Below are 19,536 nucleotides of genomic sequence, written 5' to 3' on the forward strand. Positions count from 1 at the left end.
ACTGTGAAGGCACCCGCGCTCTGGAGACGGTACACTGGTGCTCTCAAAGCAGCCGTGCCAGGCGGGAATGACCCTTGAGGCGGGGCCTGGGGGGAGTTGGGGGGCAGCGCCGGGCTTTCCCCCCTCACCCCTCCCCAACTGCGGGCCCCACATGGGCACGGCGCGCCCCCCGGCCACACTCCGCCCGGGGCATCGGGATTTCAGCATAAAGGAGCAGTTTCGCTCACAAGGGGCAGTGTGGGTCACATGCCTGGAGAGGCTCCTGTCCCCAGACATGTTCTTTGAGATGATCGTTAACCACGCACTCGGGTTCTACCACGCTTCTCTCTGAGCCACGCTAGATGAAGCTGTCAGGGGGCACTCCTCCAGACGGCACGTGCTGGGGGCACTGCACTGCGGAGGACAGCTTGGGAGAGAGGGGCCGCAGAGCAGGGGAAGGTTGGGAGAGGGGCGGCAGAGCAGGGGAGAGGAGAGAAAGGGGAGGGCAGAGCAGGGGAGAGTAGGAGAGGGGAGGGCAGAGCAGGGGAGAGTAGGAGAGGGGAGGGCAGAGCAGGGGAGAGTCGGGAGAGGGGCAGGCAGAGCAGGGGAGAGGAGAGAAAGGGGAGGGCAGAGCAGGGAAGAGTAGGAGAGGGGAGGGCAGAGCAGGGAAGAGTTGGAGAGGGGATAGCAGAGCAGGGGAGAGTCAAGAGAGGAGCAGCAGAGCAGGGGAGAGTTGGGAGAGGGGAGGGCAGAGCAGGGGAGAGTCGGGAGAGGGGCAGGCAGAGCAGGGGAGAGCCAGAGAGGGGCAGGCAGAGCAGGGGAGAGCCAGAGAGGGGTGGCAGAGCAGGGGAGATTAGGGAAGAGTGGCAGGCAGAGCAGGGGAGAGTCGGGAGAGTGGCAGGCAGAGCAGGGGAGAGTCGGGAGAGTGGCAGGCAGAGCAGGGGAGAGTCGGGAGAGGGGCAGGCAGAGCAGGGGAGAGCCAGAGAGGGGCAGGCAGAGCAGGGGAGATTAGGGAAGAGTGGCAGGCAGAGCAGGGGAGAGCCAGAGAGGGGCGGCAGAGCAGGGGAGATTAGGGAAGAGTGGCAGGCAGAGCAGGGGAGAGTCGGGAGAGTGGCAGGCAGAGCAGGGGAGAGTCGGGAGAGGGGCAGGCAGAGCAGGGGAGAGTCGGGAGAGGGGCAGGCAGAGCAGGGGAGAGCCAGAGAGGGGCAGGCAGAGCAGGGGAGAGCCAGAGAGGGGCAGGCAGAGCAGGGGAGAGCCAGAGAGGGGCAGCAGAGCAGGGGAGATTAGGGAAGAGTGGCAGGCAGAGCAGGGAGAGCCGGAGAGGGGTGGCAGAGCAGGGGAGAGCCAGAGAGGGGCAGGCAGAGCAGGGAAGAGCCAGAGAGGGGCAGCAGAGCAGGGGAGATTAGGGAAGAGTGGCAGGCAGAGCAGGGAGAGCCGGAGAGGGGCAGCAGAGCAGGGGAGCATCCTCGGCACAGCCTCTTCCTGAGGACTCATAGCTCAGCTCAGGGTTCTGTGCTCCTGAGGCTCCCGCGTGTAACCCGGCTGGATGGAGCTGGAGCATGAGTCGTGAGCTGGGCGGTGCAGCGTCCCGGGACGACCCCATTCCCTATTCGGGCCGGAGCCCATCCTAACGGGGCGGCTCACACCTGGAAGTTGCCTAAACCTCAAGCACCTCAACGTCCCCGTAACCTGAAATGCACAGCAGCGCCCCCGCACCCGTGCCAAAGGTGCGGAGAGCCACTGGCACGTGTAACACAACAATCTCCCAGCACACACCCACGGCAACAGCCATCTCTCCGCTGGTGCCGTGCGGGGAGGATTCTGAGACACTGCATGTCCCTGCACTGACCAGCAGAAACGTGCGAGTGGGGCGGTCTCAGGGCCGAGACAGGTGGGCCCAGTCACCACGAGGCTGCTCGGAGGCCACCTGTCTTCGCCACCTCGATGTCCCTACTGATGGCATAAACAGAGTTTTCTTTCCCCACACAGCGAATCTGAGAGACGCCTGGGTCCGGACTGTGCCATCGCCAGAATCCCCCCAGCATCAGCTCCGCTACAAGGAGGCCTTCTTGGGGTGCTGGAGCGACAGTACAGCAGGGAGGGTGCTTGTCTTGCACGCAGCTGACCCGGGTTCGATTCCCAGCCCCGCTGAGCCTGCCAGAAGTGATCCTTGAGCACAGAGCCAGAAGTAAGCCCGAATACAGCCAGGTGTGGTCCCAAAACAAACAAAAAGGATGTTTTTACGTTGCGTTGCGTGGCTGTAGACCACCCGCCCCCCTCCCCATCAACAGTTTCTCAACTCATGGCCACAAGGCGACTGCTCAGTGTCGCCGGCGGCAGTCCCGAGCAGGCTTCTGTGTGGAGCCGAGCACTGGAGGAAGGAGCTCTGGCACCCCTGCCTCTGTGGAGCAGGGGACGGGCACCCAGCCCGCCCAGCCGAGAAGGTGTCCTCACGGTCGGCTTCGTTCAGAGGTGAGGCGGTCCTTCCATTCTCAGACGCCTGCAGGACAGCAACAGTGGCGGCCCGCGGAGACAGCCTCGATCCCGGCTCTGCAGAAAGGGGCCGCCGGGGAGGTGACAGTGGATCTTAAGATCGAGACCGTCTGGGGCTGTGAGAGAAGCACCAAGGGCTGGAACTCAGCAGCCTGGAGCTGACGTGACCACAGGCCACACTGTAAGAAGTACCCAAAGAAGGAAGTCCTCAGGAAACCCACGGTGGCTGTCAGAGGCCTGGGGACGGGATCTCGGCGTGGCTCTCCTGCGTGACGGAGAGCGGAGGAGGTGGTGACTGTAAACACGCTGCTGCTTTAGCCGATGGCACGGGACGTGGATCTCACGGGACGTGGATCTCACGACAACCAAATCACCAAATGATGGTGGGAGACGGGAACAAACACGGAGCAGGAAGGCCCAGGGCAGGGCCCCAAACACAGGCTTGGGAGGGAACCCCCCTAAGAAGGTTGACAAGGGGAGTGCAGGTGGGCAGGACAGGAGCAGGTGCTGAGGGTGGAGGCCAAAACCCTCTGCCAGAACATCCACCTCAGACACCGGCCAACATTCCCAGCGAAGATCCAACTTCCGGGAAGGGCTTCACCAGGTTCCTTCTGATGTAGGCAGGTAGATAGGGAAATAATTCATTGCCTGGGGCCCACTAAAACTGAGGTAGCATGGGATTTCACCCCTTGCTCAGGCAGGGCCAGCGCCCCTTTGTCAGCATGAAGCAGCTCCAGAAGATGGACCTTCAGCCATTTTCCTTGAAGATTCAAGGTGGTGAAATCTCTAGGGGGGATTATGATGTAGGCAGGTAGATAGGGAAAGGCCCACAGCAATGAAAATTCAGATTCAACAGTCTCTGGGAAGGAGAATTTTAAGACTTGCAGATTCAAGGAGACAAAAGACCCAGAGGAAACCATCAGCAGACCCTGAGGATAATGGACCCCTCCCCAGGAGGTTCCCCAAAGAAGGCCATCACCACTCCCAACCTCCCTGGTAACCTTAGCAATGAACTTTTACCTGGAAAGAAACCCCATGTGGGTGGGGGCAGGTTGAAGAGACCCTATAAAAGACACCTTGAACAAAGGAAGCGTGCGTATATGCTGCCTGAGCCCATGTGCTGCTTGTGCCCACGTGGCCGAGCACATGTGTCGCCCGCATCTCCCCCCTTGAGATGTGTACTTTCATGCTTTCATGTCCAGTGCGAGGATGTGTGTAGAGTTTCCTCCACCCTTGGAGAAGCCCACGTTCTCTCTTGAGTGCGTTACTCCTACTGTTTTTTCTTTTCCACTTATCCCTTCCTCCCTCCCTCAGAAACCTCTAAATAAAATCTATTTACTTCACTGCTTGTCTACTCCTGAAATTCTTTTCCGTGAGCGAGACAAGAACCCAGTAACCCTGGGTCCCGGGTGGTAGAGGCGGCTAGGGAGAAAGTGACCGTCTTTCTCCTCCCTGCTTCACGTAAGTAACCCGTGGGGCCCACCGACATCACTTCAAGCCCAGGGGCCCCCAAGTTGTTTAGCTCCCATTTTCTGGCAAGTGCTCACTCTTGAATCCACATCTCCTTCGGCTGGCAGAAAACAGAAGAAAACTCTGGAGAGGTGTTGAGTCTCTGCACCGAGTTTGGATCTGTCTTCATCCCTCCCCTGGGTCCCTGGAGCTTACGAAAAAGAAGACCCAGTTGCCTGTCATAGCAGTGAAGTCCCAGCCGAGGGCTGGCCCCAAGCACAGCTGAGAATTCTGAGTGTGGTGCTACACCTTGGCCCAGGAAGCTCTGCTCTAAAGGCCAGGGAGGGAAAGTCAATGGTTCAGTGAACCTGGTCAAGGTCAGCAAGAACAGAGCGGACACCACAAGGAGACGCACTGCAGGGACGGCTCCCCACAGCAACACACACACTCAGCGCAGAGCCTCCACGAGCAATACCCGGGGGTCACTCCTGCCCTCCCCCCTCCCCCCCCCCGAGTCAGAGTCCTTCACTCTCTCCTGAGAACTCTTGAGGCCAAACCCACAGGGGTAACTCGGTTGCACCATAAATGGCAACAAGGAGCTGAGTAAGACTGAACTCCTGGAAGACACGGAAGGATTACAGCGAAAAGCTCATTCATGTCAGGGTTATGCCCTATGCCTCCCACTCTTGCCCACTGGAAGGAAATCTCGAGCCAGGCAGAGCAAGGGATCCTCTGGGGCCTCGTGCAGTCAGTTGGGAACACCTTAAACCCCAATTTATTTTGGGGGGTTTAAGGTGTTTCTATTTCTTTAGGACCAAATCTGTGGAAAGAATCACAGAGGATGCTCCTGGCTGTTCCCACTGAAGCGAATTCTATTTGTCACTTCAATCCTGACATCACTGGTGTGGCCTCTTGCTATGGCAACACCACATTTGTCCTATTTTGACAGCCAAGGGATGTTATACCTGACATAAGAAGTTAGAGCTTGCTTTGGGGGCTGAGGAGAGGGTGATTTCTCAGTTCACTGCTACTTCTCTCTTCCAAATTGTTTAGAATCATCTCCGCAAGTTCCATTTTCAAAGAGGAGTGTGGATGGGATGAACTGCACGGACAATGGACTGCATCTCCAAGCGCTCTGGACAGCCTGGACAGGCAGCTCTAGGCTCCAACTGCAGACCTTCTTACCCGCTCAGAAAAGCTTTATCACTTTCATGAGCCTGGACTTCCCACTAGGTTAGGAATATTACAGGGTGTTGGGGACAGACTGAGCTACGAGGGCGAGCCCAAGGAGACTGTACTACAGTCAGGAACATTTCCCCCTTCAAGCTGCCTTCAGAAAATAATTTCAGTATATTGAAAAAGGCAGTTTTTCCTTCTCTCACAGAAGCCTGGCTGGTCTTTGACATGCAGATCTCAGGTGCTAGCCAGGCCTGACTTTTGACATTGTAGATTCCAGGCTCTGGCCCAGCCTAGTCTTTGGGATGTAGATTTCAGGTGCTGCCTAGTTTGTAATTGACATGTAGATTTCCTGTGGCAGCCCAGCCTGGTCTTTGGGATGTAAATCCAAGTGCTTTTAGCCCAAGGAAGGTTTTGGTTTTGGTTATGTATCTTCTTTCCCAGGCCTAGATTACTGGCCTGCAGATACAAGGAAATAATGCTGCCTCAATGTTCTTCCTGTAACATCTTTTGGTGCCTTTGGTGATGTCACTGTATTGCGCCCTTTAGAAGTGCCATGATCAATAAAAGGAGATCCACGAGGCCCTCTGCCTTTGCCAAGAGCCAGAGAGAGCCTTAGTCCTCCATGAGAGACATTTCTTCCCTGTGCCTTATCTCAGTGCCTCCGACCGCACGAATGTTCACGCAACAATAGGGTGCCCCTAATTTTCCTAAGTATTGTGCACTAGTTTTATTTCTGTGGTTTCTAAGTGGTGTAGGGCAAAGGTAAACGGTCCCTTATCTGTTCTGTGTGCGGTTCAGGGCCGCCCGCCCACCGCCTTCCTCGCCACAGCTCTGGCCAGTCAATGGCTTCCCGTCCCCTCTGTACGAACCTCTGGGATTACACTGGGGCCATCTGGATCATCCTAGGAGTGGGGTAAGGACCTGCAGGCTCATTACTCTGTTCATCATGCATATTTCTCTCTCATTTTGCTACTTTAATGAACTATCTTATTTATAACGGTCTGTGGCTGTTTCTGATCTCCTTCTCTTCAAATAATAATAGCATGCTTGCTTCCAAAGTTCATTTTGCTAACTCTCTTCTGTCTGTTTTTTTGATCAATATTAATTCTTCTGAACTGAACCACAATGCAAAAACACAGATAATATCACAACAAAAATACAGGTAAAAGATAATTATGCATTCTCAAGGGGGTTAGCATCAAGAGCATCCCGTTGACCTGGAAACTCTTCCAAAGATGCCAACATTTACTATATTCAACTTTAAACACTTAAACAATTATTCAAGCTAGGATACAAGCAAAATCCTTGCTTCCCTTGCTCCACCACACCCCTCCCCCCCCAGAGCCAGTCTGCACAATTCAGTTGCACATTTTACTATTTTGTTTTATTGAGTTTTCCTGAAGGATCATCTTTGTTAGTTGCTATTTTTCCACCAAAGTCAGCTTGGGATTTATCTAAGTTTATATCGTTCATTATTTTAATTTCTGCATAATGTTCCCCAATACAAACCACCGTTTGCTTGCAGTTTCCCCCTTGAGTAGGTGGTTTCCAAACGTGGCTGGTGCAGTGTTTGTGTCTCCGTGCATGCGTCTGTGAAGCACCTCAGTCTGCACCCAGGCAAGGCCCTGGCATCCACCTGGATGTGCTAAGAGCTCAGGTCCCGAAATCCGTTACTGATGTCAGTCTTAGAAGAGCTAAAACTAGTTTTCACTCCACTCACAACATCTACGCTGATTTGCTTCTACCCTAACATCGCCAACTTCTGGTGCTGTGGGGCCTTTCCAGGTCTGCCAACCTGATGGGAATGAGACACCGCTGCTGGTTTAGTCCCTGCCTGAGATTCCTTTCTGAGCTGGAGCATCTTTGGAAGAGTTTCCAGGTCAACGGGGACCCCCGCCCCACCCGCCGCTATAAACTGCCAGATCAGATCTTTATTCTACTGCTCTTTTTCTAACTTCTGAAGCTCCTGGGTTTGCTTTATCCTTTTCTAACATATGCATTACACATGACATTTCCTTTCAACTCCTTTGCCCGCTTAAGAAATTATTTTATTTGATCTCATGTGGTTGGCAAGACCCAAGCTTGCAGTCAGCATCATAATTTTCCTTTTAGTTATGAGTTCTTCAAAGTGTGCTCTGGTTGCACAATTGTTGCGCAATTTGGTCCAAGAAATGATTCTTTGATACCACAGAAATTTGCTTTACAGCCTGTAGGACAGTCAATTCTTGTCAATGTTCCACATTTGCTCACTGAAATATGGTTTTGCTCAGAACAGGCATTTTTATGCCAATTAGGTTAAGCTTGAAAATTCTGTCGCACAAATATTTAATACATTTGTTGACTGCTCTCAATGAGATGTAAAACTTGATTCTACATTTGCCAAACTGCTATTAGTAAATCTGTTGAGTCGATACGTTGCTATAAAAAAAGGTTTGTTGTTAGTGGCACCCAGTTAAGGTTTATCAAAATCAAAATCAATTTCTTTTTTTTTTTTTTTGCTTTTTGGGTCACACCCGGCGATGCTCAGGGGTTACTCCTGGCTCTGCACTCAGGAATCACCCCTGGCGGTGCTCAGAGGACCATAGGGGATGCTGGGAATCGAACCCGGGTCGGCCGCATGCAAGGCAAACGCCCTACCCTCTGTATTATTGCTCCAGCCCCTCAAAATCAATTTCTGATTGAGGAGTCACAGCACAGGACAAGGGGGTCAACTGGTAGGACAGGGTCTCATAGGAAGCTGACAGGGTTGGAGTGGGGCCACAGCCAGGGAAAGGCTCGGAAACGCTGATCTGCGTATTCCTCAAGCCTGTGCCCTCTGAAAACACACCTTGCTTGCTGGTGTCTATGTCTCTTTGCTTTCCCACCCCGGAGAAGCCCGTATCGTCTCCTGAACACAGACTCCCTCTCCCTTTCCCCGTCTCATCTTTTTACTAAGTTTCATTCAATAAAAACTATCTTGTTTCACTTTAACAACGGCAAACACTGAATTCAGAGATATTATATCACAGCATAAAGACAGCCCAGCAGGGCACAGCTGTTTGTGCTGGGGGTTTACTCACTCCGGGCTCGGCCCTGAGGGGTCACTCCTGTGGGCTTGGGGTACAACAGGAAATGCACACCCTGTGTGTAGATCAACTGCCCTACGCCCTGCACTACCACTCCAGCCCTTAAGAGGCCTCTTTTGGGGACAGTGGGTGCGTTTTGGGGTCACACCTGGCACAGCTCAGAGCTTACTCCTGGCTTCCTGCTCAGCACTTAGTGATCACTCCTGGCAGGGCTCCTGAGGCCTTCGGAGGTGCCAGGGGTGGAACCCAGGCAGGGCACACGCCGGGCAAGTGCCTGACTAGACTCTCTGGGCCCTCTAAGAGACCGTCTGACCTGACATTAGCACAGTTATCTCAGGACACTCGGGGGGACATATCCTGCCCTATTATTTTCAACATTGTGAATGGCTTTGGATTAGGCAGCAACCATGAATCCTGTAAAAAGTTAGACATGTTAATTTATGAATGCATACATCTTAATCTGTTTTTTCTTAAAACTAGTGGTCTTTTTTAAAATGTCCATATATTTTCTTAATACTCCTTTTCTATTTTCTGCTACCACATTTCTTCCATATTCCATTTTCCCCTTGATGTACTTGGAACATATTAAAAATAGTTTAACTATTTTTTAGAATCAGACCTAACTTGGCAGACTCTCCCACAGACTAGCAAACATGAGCACCCCGAAATACAGGCACACACCTCCCTTCGCCACCGCTCTGAGTTGTGGCTTCTCCCTGACTACGCGGGCTCAGTGTCCCTTCCACCCCCACCCCCCGCTGTGGTACTTACTTGTAAAGAGTTTTAGTATTTCATTGATATTTGCCAACCTGTCGACCAAGGTCTTTCCTTGCAACGTTGCTGGCGCCACACGTGCCCCCGTCAGGTTCAGCTGCGCCATCCTGAGCCCGGGGACTCGCTGGGCAAGGCACCGGGGGAGCGAGCCCGCCAGGCCTGGTCCGTAACTGCCCGCTCCTCCCTGCTGAGGAGGAACGTGGCGGAGGGACAGTCCTGTGTGCGGTGTGCAGTCACAGGCTGTCCTGTCCTTCTCACCCCCCTGTGGGGACCCGGCCTCTCCCCTCGGGAGAAGGTTCACGTTTCCCCTCGGGCGCTGGCCTTCCGAAGAAGCTGTGAGCTAAGTGTCCTCTCCCCGCCCTGGACGTCAGTGCTGTTCTTCTAGATGATTCTGATCTCTCCCTGATTCTGCAAAATCCTTGAAAAAATCATTTCTTTTTGGGGGGAGGCACACGTGGTGCTCGGGGATCACTCCTGGTGGGCTCAAGGGACCATGTGGGATGGAACGGAACCCAGGTCAGCCGCGTGCAAGGCGAGTCCCGACCCACTGTACTGTCTCCCTGGCCCGATTCTGTAAATTCTTTCCCAGCATCTCCTGCCACCTCTCTCGTCTACACTACCAGGCATACGCTGACTCTCTCTCGTCTACACTAGTGGGCATATGCTGACTCTCTCTCTCTCATCTACACTACCAAGGCATACGCTGACTCTCGTCTACACTAGTTGGCATATGCTGACTCTCTCTCTCTCTCTCTCTCTCTCTCTCTCTCTCTCTCTCTCTCTCTCTCTCTCTCTCTCTCTCTCTCTCGTCTACACTACCAGGCATACGCTGAGCTTTCTCTTTTTCCCCACTTATTAAACCCCACGGTTTATAAAATGGCTTATGGTGCGTCTGTTACAGACTTTCAGTGTTCCAACACCAACCCCACCGCCAGTGTGAGCTTCCTCCCACCACTGAACTCACTTCCCCATCACTTCCCAAGCCTGCCCCCAAAGCAGGACCCCAAATAATTTATTTCATACAGTTTGTTACAACTAAATAGTTAATGGGAATATCAAAAAATACTTCCGTGAAAGGAAATTTGTGAAAATTGCAGTATCTTACCGTGGGGACATTAAATCCTGGCTGTGGGATGTGGCGCAGCTGCCGGGCCTTTCGGAGTACCGCGCCCCACTCTGAGGAGACCCCCACTTCCCCGGCTCATCTCCCCTAGGCCCGCCGTCTCCGGATGAATACTCGCCTCACCCTGCCCATCACCAGCTTCTCAATCTGTAGGGGACAGTTCTCTTTTTGGCCTTCTTTGGGGCAGAGTGAGGGGAGTTGAGTCACACCTGGCTGTGCTCCGGGGCCCCATGTGGTGGTGCTCAGAGGCCCTCGGCCCCGTGGCAGCGAGCTCCCTTTCACTCCGGCCTCACAGGACGCAATTCTCGTTTCTGAAAGGCTCCTTCCCCCGGCGGCACCAGGGCCCTGTGGGACTGCTCCGGGCCCCCGGGGCCTCGTGCGGGCACCGCCAGGCGCTCCCGTCCTCTCGCAGCGCCGGCATCCCCGCACTGTCACCTGGCCAAGTGACTTCTGCATCCGGGGGTGATTCCGAGACAGTCTTCTCAGGGAAAGCCTGTGCCGCCGCAAGCCGGGACGACCAGCCTCCGCCCCCCTCGCCGATGACTGACGCCCACCCCAGGCCCCCGGGGCAGGAGTGCCTGAGTCTCCCAGACCAGCTGAGACACCCTCCTGGCTCCACACGCAGCCCTGCACTCCTCGGAGTGAATCGGAACAGCGTCTGCCGCAGAGGAAACTTCCTGGGCGAGGATCAGGACGGAAGACGCTCAACCCCCTCGATCCTCCCACCCCAGGCCTGGCCCCAGCCCAACCCTCCCTCCTCCTGACAAGGGGACCGGGCGCTAGGTCCCGAGAGAAAGCAAAGCCTCGGAGGTGGCAATCTCTGAGATTCCCATCCCTGGTCCCCGCCTCGGGGGATCCTCCCCTGCGGCGACGGGCGTCAGGCCCGGCGGACGCCTGGCGCTGCGGCCACTTCTCGCTGCTGCGCCTCCACGTGGAGCCAATGGACACAGGCCATGTGGCCACCACCCCTGCACGGCTGGGGACCAGGTGGCAGACCTGAAGGACCCCTGCAGCACCCAGTGCCGCCCTGAGTCAGCTGGCGCATGCCCGTCCGGGTCCTGTCCTGGCCATCTCCCCGTCGCCTGCAGGGGCATCTCTACACACTCATATTCTCCTACTGCTGCACTGAGCTCTCGTGAGCACTTTATTTGGAAGGTTTGTTGGTTCGGCCACATTCACCACCGTAACTCTCTGGGGGCCGCCATGAGCACAAGCAGGCAGAGTCCTGCAGAGGCTGGGTGTCACTAGGGCCCCGTTCAGCCTCTCTGGGCTGCATCCCACTGTGCAAAGCACAGGGCTGGGGCAGCAGGCAAGGTGCTCGCCCCGCACACAGCCGGGTTTGACCCCCAGCACCTGCACACGGTCTCCTGGACCCCGCCAGGAGTGAGGCCAGAGCAGAGGAAGCCCTAAGCACTGCCTGGGGTGGCCCGCCCCAAAAACCCCACACACACAATGAAGAAAACACACAAAATAAACCCACTCCGCCCAGGACTGGCTCTCAGCTGACTCAGCCCCTGCTGGCCTGAGCCAGAGTGGAAGCAACGGGCGCCACCACCGGGGCCGGGCCCCGGCCCCTGCTCTGGCCGGACCGTGCACTCGGGAAGGAGCGAGGCGGAGCTGCAGGGCCCCTCCTCGGACACGACGGCAGCCCGGAAGCTCCTGGAACCACATGTGCGAGGGGGCCCAGGCGACACAGGCAGGCCTCTCCCCCGCTGCTGGGGCAGGAGAGCCCCCGCCCCACCCCGCCTCCAGGCAGTGAAACCACATGGCGGGAGCAGAGAACCAGGTCACGGATAAAGATCTGTGCCCAGGGACACAAGCAGGACCTAAGCCAGGAGCTGATGAGGTCTCCGTGGCTCAACACGGAAGTGGCACGTGTGGCTGCCATGTGCCAAGCCTTGTCCCACCCCCGTGCGGGCAGTGCCCTGTCCACAGCGCAGGCTCCCACTTCGTCCAGGACTGTCTTCTGGCAACACGCAGCCCACTGACTGCTCCCGAGTGCCACGCCAGGGGCCAGGGGAACGTGCACGGACTCTACTTCCTTGACAGAGAGCAGAGGGTCATGTACGCACACACACACCACATACACACACACCCACAGATAGACAATCACATGGGTGCACATGCATGTGAACATGAAAGCACATGCACACATGTGCAAAAGTGCCGCACGTGACCACCTGACACGCCAACACACACACACACACACACACACACACACACACACACACACACACACACGGCTTGTTAACTTGGACATCAGCAAGTCTAAAGTGCTCACTGCAGCCTTCCCATTACCTACCCAGAGTTCCTCTGGCAAAGCCACTGTCACTGTCACTGTCACTGTCGTGCCGTTGTTCATCGATTTGCTCGAGCGGGCACCACTAACGTCTCCATTGTGAGACTTGTTACTGTTTTTGGCATATCGAATGCACCACGGGGAGCTTGCCAGGCTCTGCCATGCTGGTGGGAAACTCTCGGTAGCCTGCCAGGCTCTCTGAGAGGGACAGAGGAATCGAACCCGGGTCGACTGCGTGCAAGGCAAATGCCCAACCGCTGTGCTGTCGCTCCAGTCAGCACAGACTGAAATCTGAACAACAGAATTCCAACTGCACAAGGGAACGGACGCTGGAAACTGATCCTCCAGGTGTGAAAGTTGCTTAAAGACTAAAAGTGGACGCAATGCCCACCAGACTCCTGTCTGGACGGAGGCAAAAGCGCCGGCACTCAGCCCTGCCCACTCTGCCCTCGGCTGGCAGACGCCGGCCACAGCCACTGCTGCTCCAGACGCAGCCGCAACCTCAGCTCCCAGAGCCAGCCCCGGCGGCGGGCACGCTGCTCTCAGGAGCCCCTGGCCCAGGCCTGGGGTGCCTGGAGGGAGAGGAGCCCCTTTCCCGTGGCAGCACCTGACTCCGGGGCCAGGGCCCTTCTCCGCACTCCAGAGGGGACAGGACTTTCTCCAGCTGCCAGAGGGGTCTGCACACACTGCCCACCCTCGCCGGGGGCTCCGGGTAAGCACGAGTTCCAGCTGCACTGTGGCCTTCAGACACACAGAGTTCCGTGTGCTGGAAAGGGAGCCAAGAGGGCTGAGGGACTGAGCCCAGGACCCCCATCTTGCAGCTGACGCAGGCGCTGAGCCCTCCCGGCCGCAGTGCCTCTGCACAGGCCATGTCTAGAGCCCGCACACGCTTCTCCCCGTTTCTCTTGGGTGCTCTCAGTCTCAGTCCTGCAGCTGTGCCAGAGAAGATGCCCCTTCCCTTTCTTCACACTCCCCCACCCTCAACCTCCTCCTGGGCCACTCCCCACTCCCCCATTTTATAGTCACTGAGCCCATTTCCCTCCTGACTCAGGTTCCCTAATCGAGTCACCTCTGTTGGCAGAAACCCAGAGCCTGTTTTGGGCGCACTCAGCACGGGACGGAGGAGCAGCCGGGGACTGCACGCGTGGGCCATGACTCGGGACCCTAACGGGGCTGGAGAGACAGCAGGTAGGGAGGCTGCGTGCCTTGCACATGGCTGGCCTGGGTTCGATCCCCAGCATCCTGTACAGTTCCCTGAGCCCCGCTAGGAGTCATCCCTGAGCACCACCAGGTATGGCCCCAAAACAAAAAACAAACAGAAGCCCCCTCCATGGCCCACACCTCCTGCGGGAAGCACGGATTACCACTTTTGCCCCTCAGAGATCACCGGGGCGGGGCGGGGCGGGCACCGCTGTGTAGGGTGCAGAGCCCCTAACACTGGACAGGGAAGCCCGGAAGGTGAGGGGTTTGTCGGCAGGAGACAAAGGAGCCAGCCCCCGGAGCCCCCGGGGGTCCACTCAGCACCCCTCCCCCCCGCCACAGACCAGCCTCCACGTGTATGGGGTCAGGCGTGACACAGGGCAGCACTGAGCCCAGACACGAGCACCAGCAGGTCCAACCTGCATGGCTCCAGCGAGGCCTCCCTCCCCCGGCCCTCCCCCCGTGCCCCTCAGCTCACCTTTCAGAGTCGGAACAGGGCCGTCATGTCCCTCGGGCTGTCCCAGAGGGTCGCTGGGATCAGGAGCCTCCATGTCTCCTGGGAAGAGAGAATGTCTCGGTGAGACGAGAGAGGTGGCATCTCGGGTCGTGTCTGCACAGGTTTGCTTCTCCCACAAGGACAACGGTGCTCCCGAGCACTCCACACTAGCCACAGGGAGCCGGAGGCACGCGGGGGCATCGGGCGTGCACTGCAGCACGGCCTCGTGGTCAGGGCAGGCAGACGAAGCAACTGTGTGCATGAGGAAGCCTGGAGCTCACCAGAGAGTACCAGAGAAGGGCCGGGGAGAGCAGCGGGGAGGGCGCCTGCCTCGCCCGTGGCCAACCCTGGTGCCAACCCTGGCACTGCAGAGGGTCCTTGGAGCAGAAGCAACGCCTGAGTGCAGAGTCAGACCCCTGAGTGTAGCCCCCAAACCAAAACAAAGAAAAAGGGAGACATGAAAGCTCTGGAAATAAAACATCTGCAGGCATTTAGCAGCGTTAGGAGGATGGAGTAAGATGGCGATTCCTTAAGCAGTTTCTTCTGCCAACACAGGTCCTCAGAGCCCCAGGGAGAGAAGCCCGGATACTCAGGTCTGCCCCAGGAGCTCCCTGCGGACCCCAAGGACAGAAGCTTCCGGTCTTCGCATCGGCAGCTTCATCCCTCGGAGACCACCCAAAGAAGCCGCCCATCCATTCCCGCCCACAACCAAGAACAAGAACTGGCCCCTGGTGCTGGGCACTGAACACTCGGGGAGGCAGCCCCGGAGACACAACCTATACCCGGGAGCCCGGGAAGCGGCGGCAGCCCGGACCACACAGCCCCTGCCCGCAGGTTTCCATGGAGGACCTTGGTCTGGGCCCTGGTGGGGGTCAGAAGGCCCTGACAACGCCTCCGGACGCGGCAGGTGCCTGGCCTCGAAGCACATCCGCTAGCAGGGCACAGGCAGCGGAATTGCCGGTGTGACTGAGGGAAAGAAGGGGCAGGCCTCCACCCACACGACAGGAGCTCTGAGAACCCGCCCCAGCCACAGAGCCCACATGGCCTGTCTCTAAACGCCGCCCCCCCCCCCCCCCGGGAGGGAAACCGTCCCAGGATCAAGTGGTTCCCGGGAGAGTTCGGGGTCCCGGCAGAGTCAGTCCCACCGCTGCAGAGCAGAGCAGAAGCAGGCGTCGGTGGCTGTGTGTGCTGAAGACTCGGGCTTCAGTCTGGGCTGAAGCTTGGACACCGGCACATCCCATCTAACATCACTCAGCACTGTTTAAACAGAGGGGCACCCGGGAAATCAGACACTCGCGCTGTGTACATACATCTGAAAGGAGCAGGGAAATTATTAACTGCTGAGCAACTGACAAATGGTGTGAAACGGTCAAATAAACACACATGCTAAAGAAAAATAAGCAGCCATCAGCCCGCTTCCCCTGTGTGGAGGTTTCCCGGCTCTCCCAAACAGTGCTCAGTTTGGAAGCACAGCTAAGTCCTGCGGGCTGCAGAGTGGGGGGCAGAGCCGGGAAACTCCCAGCAGGACAGCCAGAAGTGACCTGCAGGCGTCGGGTCGCTCCTGGCAGGCAGCCCTCCATCCGGCGGGCAGAGCCGGCTGATGTCAGCAATGCTGGGATTTTCTGGGAACAGGGTGTGTGATCTTTGGTACAATTGTGAGAGGCTGGTTTGGGGGTGCTAGGAAACTTTTCGTTTGGGTACTTGAGGAAAGTCATGGCTATTTATGTATGAGAAAAAAGGAACAAAGTTTCAAGTAGCCCATTCAGCTGACACAAGTTCTGGGCGGAGGAAGCAGGCTCCTCAGGCTGAGGCTGTGTGCAGCTCCTCTGCATGTCCACACGGACAAACGTGTCCTTTGCAATAAGGACCTTTCCACACCCACGACCAGCATCTACTCTGTACCCCAGGCCCTGGACCAGAAGTTACAGCCAGGGCAGCAGACCTTGGATTTCAGCCAAGACCAGCGTTTTTAACTCTTTCTCCGCCTGTGGGAGGCACCGTGCACGAACTGGTGGTTGGAAAGCTTTAATTGAGAGCTAAAGGCATCACTTCCGTTAGCAAATTCAAACGTGTCATCTTTATGTAAAGCTGAAGCAGTGAACTGTTATCGTCAACCAAGACAGTGCAGTCTGTCTCCTAAAACATATCAGCAAAATATGATGCTGCAGAAAGAGACAAAAATGTTCCCTTCTTCCTCTCAACTCCTGTGGGAATCCTCCTTGTCCTAGAAAATTAACAATGAAGTCCAGAGACACACAAAGACAAGATAAAACAAAAGTGTCACAGAGATAATAAATACAGCAGGGGAAGGGGCTTGCTTTCACGCAGCCAGCCTGGATCCATTCCCCAGCATTCCATGCCGTCCCCTTGAGCCCTGCCAAGAATGATCACAGAGCCAGGAGCAAGCCCTGAGCACCACCGGGTGTGGCCCCAAAACTGAACCAACCCAACGAAACGAAGGAACAGATGCACCTCAGAATGTGCATATTGGTTAACTGGATTTTGACACAGGTAAGTTCACTGTTTTCCTGGCTTATCCACATCCCTATCGTGAGCAAGTCTCAAAGTGTACCAAATGTCATGGTTCAGGGTATATTCACAGGGCTTGTGCGACTATATTCCAGGTTCTCCAACACGTCCCTCTGACACATTTTTCACTCCCCTACCCCAGAGAACACCTCAACCTCTAGATCCCCACCTCCCCGATTCCTGGCGATCATAAAGTTACTTTCTGATGACAAATCAGAAAATCTATCTTGGACATTTTCTTGTGACCAAATATATGTTTTATTATTAGAGCTTTTGAAAGAAAAAAATGTATGCTCAAGTCACAGTCAAAACATGGGGGGGAGGGCAGAAGGGGAGAGGAGAGCAGCGGCCAGGGCGGAGCGCCAGGTGAACTTCGCTGACCAAAATAGATCATGGGATGGCTGGGGTGGGAGATGACAGCAGACAGAGAAGCCCCTCGGCCCGTCTCTGGCCTTGCGCACTGGCTCGCGTCCGGAGGGACAGCGGGGGCAGACAGGCTCGTGCGCCCGGGGACATGCCGCGTGCAGACCTGGCTCGGGGCCGGAACTGGCAGCAGGTTCAGGCCCCGTGACAGGTACTGAGCACAGGACTCTCGCCCACTGGGGCACTCGGAGCTGTCAGGGAAGCCCTGAGGGGCCTGAGAGAGGCCCAGACAAGGACTCGGAGCAGGAGAGCGGACACTGGAGAGAGCAACAGAACAGGAACCTGAGCGGGCGAGCAGGCGTGCGCGACGGGCTGGCAGTCAGGCAGACTGGAGCGGCGGGGAGGCGGCATGCGTGACGCCACGCTCAGGCACGGGCGCGGTCTGGACGGCTGCGGAGAGCACGGGCACAGCTACTGGAACTGGCGGGAAGCTGTGACTTCTTAACCTCAACTCCGTTAATGCCTGACAAGACGGCGTCCACGCTGGCCCACCGCCTGCAGCGTGCCTGCCACCCAGGGCGGCTCCAGGCAACGACCCGTCTCTAACGCAAATACACCTGCAAGCGAATCCTTCCTAGAATTCTCAAGAACCCACCAGCTCAGGAAAACCCACTTTCGCCCTAACAATGGATGGAGATGGATGCAAGACCCAGACACCGGAGCCCGGAAGGACACTAACGCTGACGCTGACGACGCCCGGACAACGGGCAGGAGCAGGGAGGCGCCCACGCAAGCGGACCCCAACACGGAGCAGCACTTCCACACAGAAGGCGGCCCGGGACGTGCGGGAGCAGCGAGGAGCGGCCACAGGGAGCCGAGCGGCCCCGCAGAGGACGCAGGCCTGGGACTGGCCGAGCCGCCGCCCTCTCTCACCTGTTCCTTCGTGGCCCGGAGCTGGACGCGCCACCTCTGCCCTCCTCTGCAGCCAAACTCCTGCGTGGCACCGCTGGTCAGAGAGGCGGCTAGGCCCTGGTCACAGGCGCCCGGCGCCGCCCACAGAGCCACCTGTGCCTCAATGGTGAGCCCAGCACTGCAGGCCAGCGGGATCTTCACGCCTCCCATCTCGCCCGCTGTGTGCATCAGCACACATGTGCTGTTCTGTGCCAGTGCACACATGTGCGTTTGCATGTGTCTCTGCATGTGTACCCAAGTCTGCTCATGCGTGCAACTGCATGTGTCCGTGTATACTGGCAGCACACACCCAGGGTCTTCAGGGCTTACTCCTGAAGGAGCCCTGGTGTGGGTGCTGTGATCTAACTGGCTGCAGGTTTACTCCTGTACTAGCTCTCTGGCCCCAGTACTGAACTTCCTTATTTTTTTTTTGCCTTTTGGTTTTTGTGTCACATTGCCAGCAATGCTCAGAGGTTACTCCTGGCTCTGCACTCAGGAATTATTCCTGGCAGTGCTCGGGGGACCGTATGGGATGTAAGGAATCAAACTGGGTCTGCTGCGTGCAAGGCAAATGCTCTACCCGCTGCGCTGTCACTCCAGCCCCTGCTAAGCTTTCTTCTTTTGAGTCCCAGCAAACTGCATTCTCTGAAATACGCAACTTGTCTCCCTTTCCTTTTATAAAAAATGATATTTTAAAAACTTACTGGTGGATAAGAGGGGGAGATGCAAAGCAAGAAAATGCTGTGCCCCCAGTGCTGAGAGCACACGGCACCCTCATTCTAGGGCAACACTGGAGGTGCTCAGCGAATGTCTCACAGAGAGTGGAGCATGTGACACTAGCTGGTCTCCACAGGCTCGGTGAGCAGTCAGAGCAGATACTGGACAGACAACGCAGAATCGTGGAAGGAGGCATCAGCGAGTCGTGGTGACTGACTACAGTCCCTTTGGATGTCTAAAAACAGAGAACATTTAATACGAAACAAAAACTTAAGCGTGGTTCATCAAAATGGTATCGTTTGACTTGTGTCAAAATTACACTCTGAATCCCAGAGCAAAGACTAAGTGTAATGTGGCTTGCATGGGCCCTGGAACAGAAAAATTAAGTGTGTTTGCTAAGGTCTGAAGAGTGCAGGTTTGAGTTGAGAGTAATACATCAACGTTGGCACATCTGCTGTGAAAAGTGGCCCCTACGAACATCTGGTGTGGACACTAAGGGAAACAGTGAGACGTATTAGAACTCTCAGCCATCGTCGCAACTCTTGTATAAACGTAAGACTTTTTTAACTAAAGTAAAAAGTTTTCTGAGAAACAACTACACATTATATCCCATTGCTTAAGGCCTAGCCCACGTTTACAAGTAAGGAAAACTTCCTTTCAGAAGGAACTTGAATACAGCTCTTCCCGGGATGAGTGAGAGCACAGCAGGTAGGCCGTTTGCCTTGCATGTGACCGGCCTGGGTTGAATACTGCATCATGGTCCCCTGAGCACTGCCGGGGCTAATTTCTGAGTGCAGAGTCAGAAATAACCCCGGGATAGCGCCAGGAGTGACCCCAAATATAAAGAAAAAACAGAATTCTCCTCAAGGGCGTTTTCTAGTTTTGCACACAGAAGTAAATCTGGGCGTTGCCACGGAAA

At 56.1% G+C, this 19,536-nt stretch overlaps 1 protein-coding gene across 1 annotated transcript in view; it reads right to left on the minus strand.

The window, feature by feature from the left end:
• Positions 1-19,536, minus strand: part of ROR2 (receptor tyrosine kinase like orphan receptor 2) — a 156,668-nt gene that overhangs the window by 30,496 nt on the left and 106,636 nt on the right. Inside the window, exon 2 of the mRNA XM_055127512.1 lies at positions 14,040-14,117. Within this exon, the coding sequence (XP_054983487.1) occupies positions 14,040-14,117 (78 nt within the window). The remainder of the gene's footprint in view (positions 1-14,039; positions 14,118-19,536) is intronic.

This window comes from Sorex araneus, chromosome 2, assembly GCF_027595985.1.
Source record: "Sorex araneus isolate mSorAra2 chromosome 2, mSorAra2.pri, whole genome shotgun sequence".
Taxonomy (NCBI): Eukaryota; Metazoa; Chordata; class Mammalia; order Eulipotyphla; family Soricidae; genus Sorex; species Sorex araneus.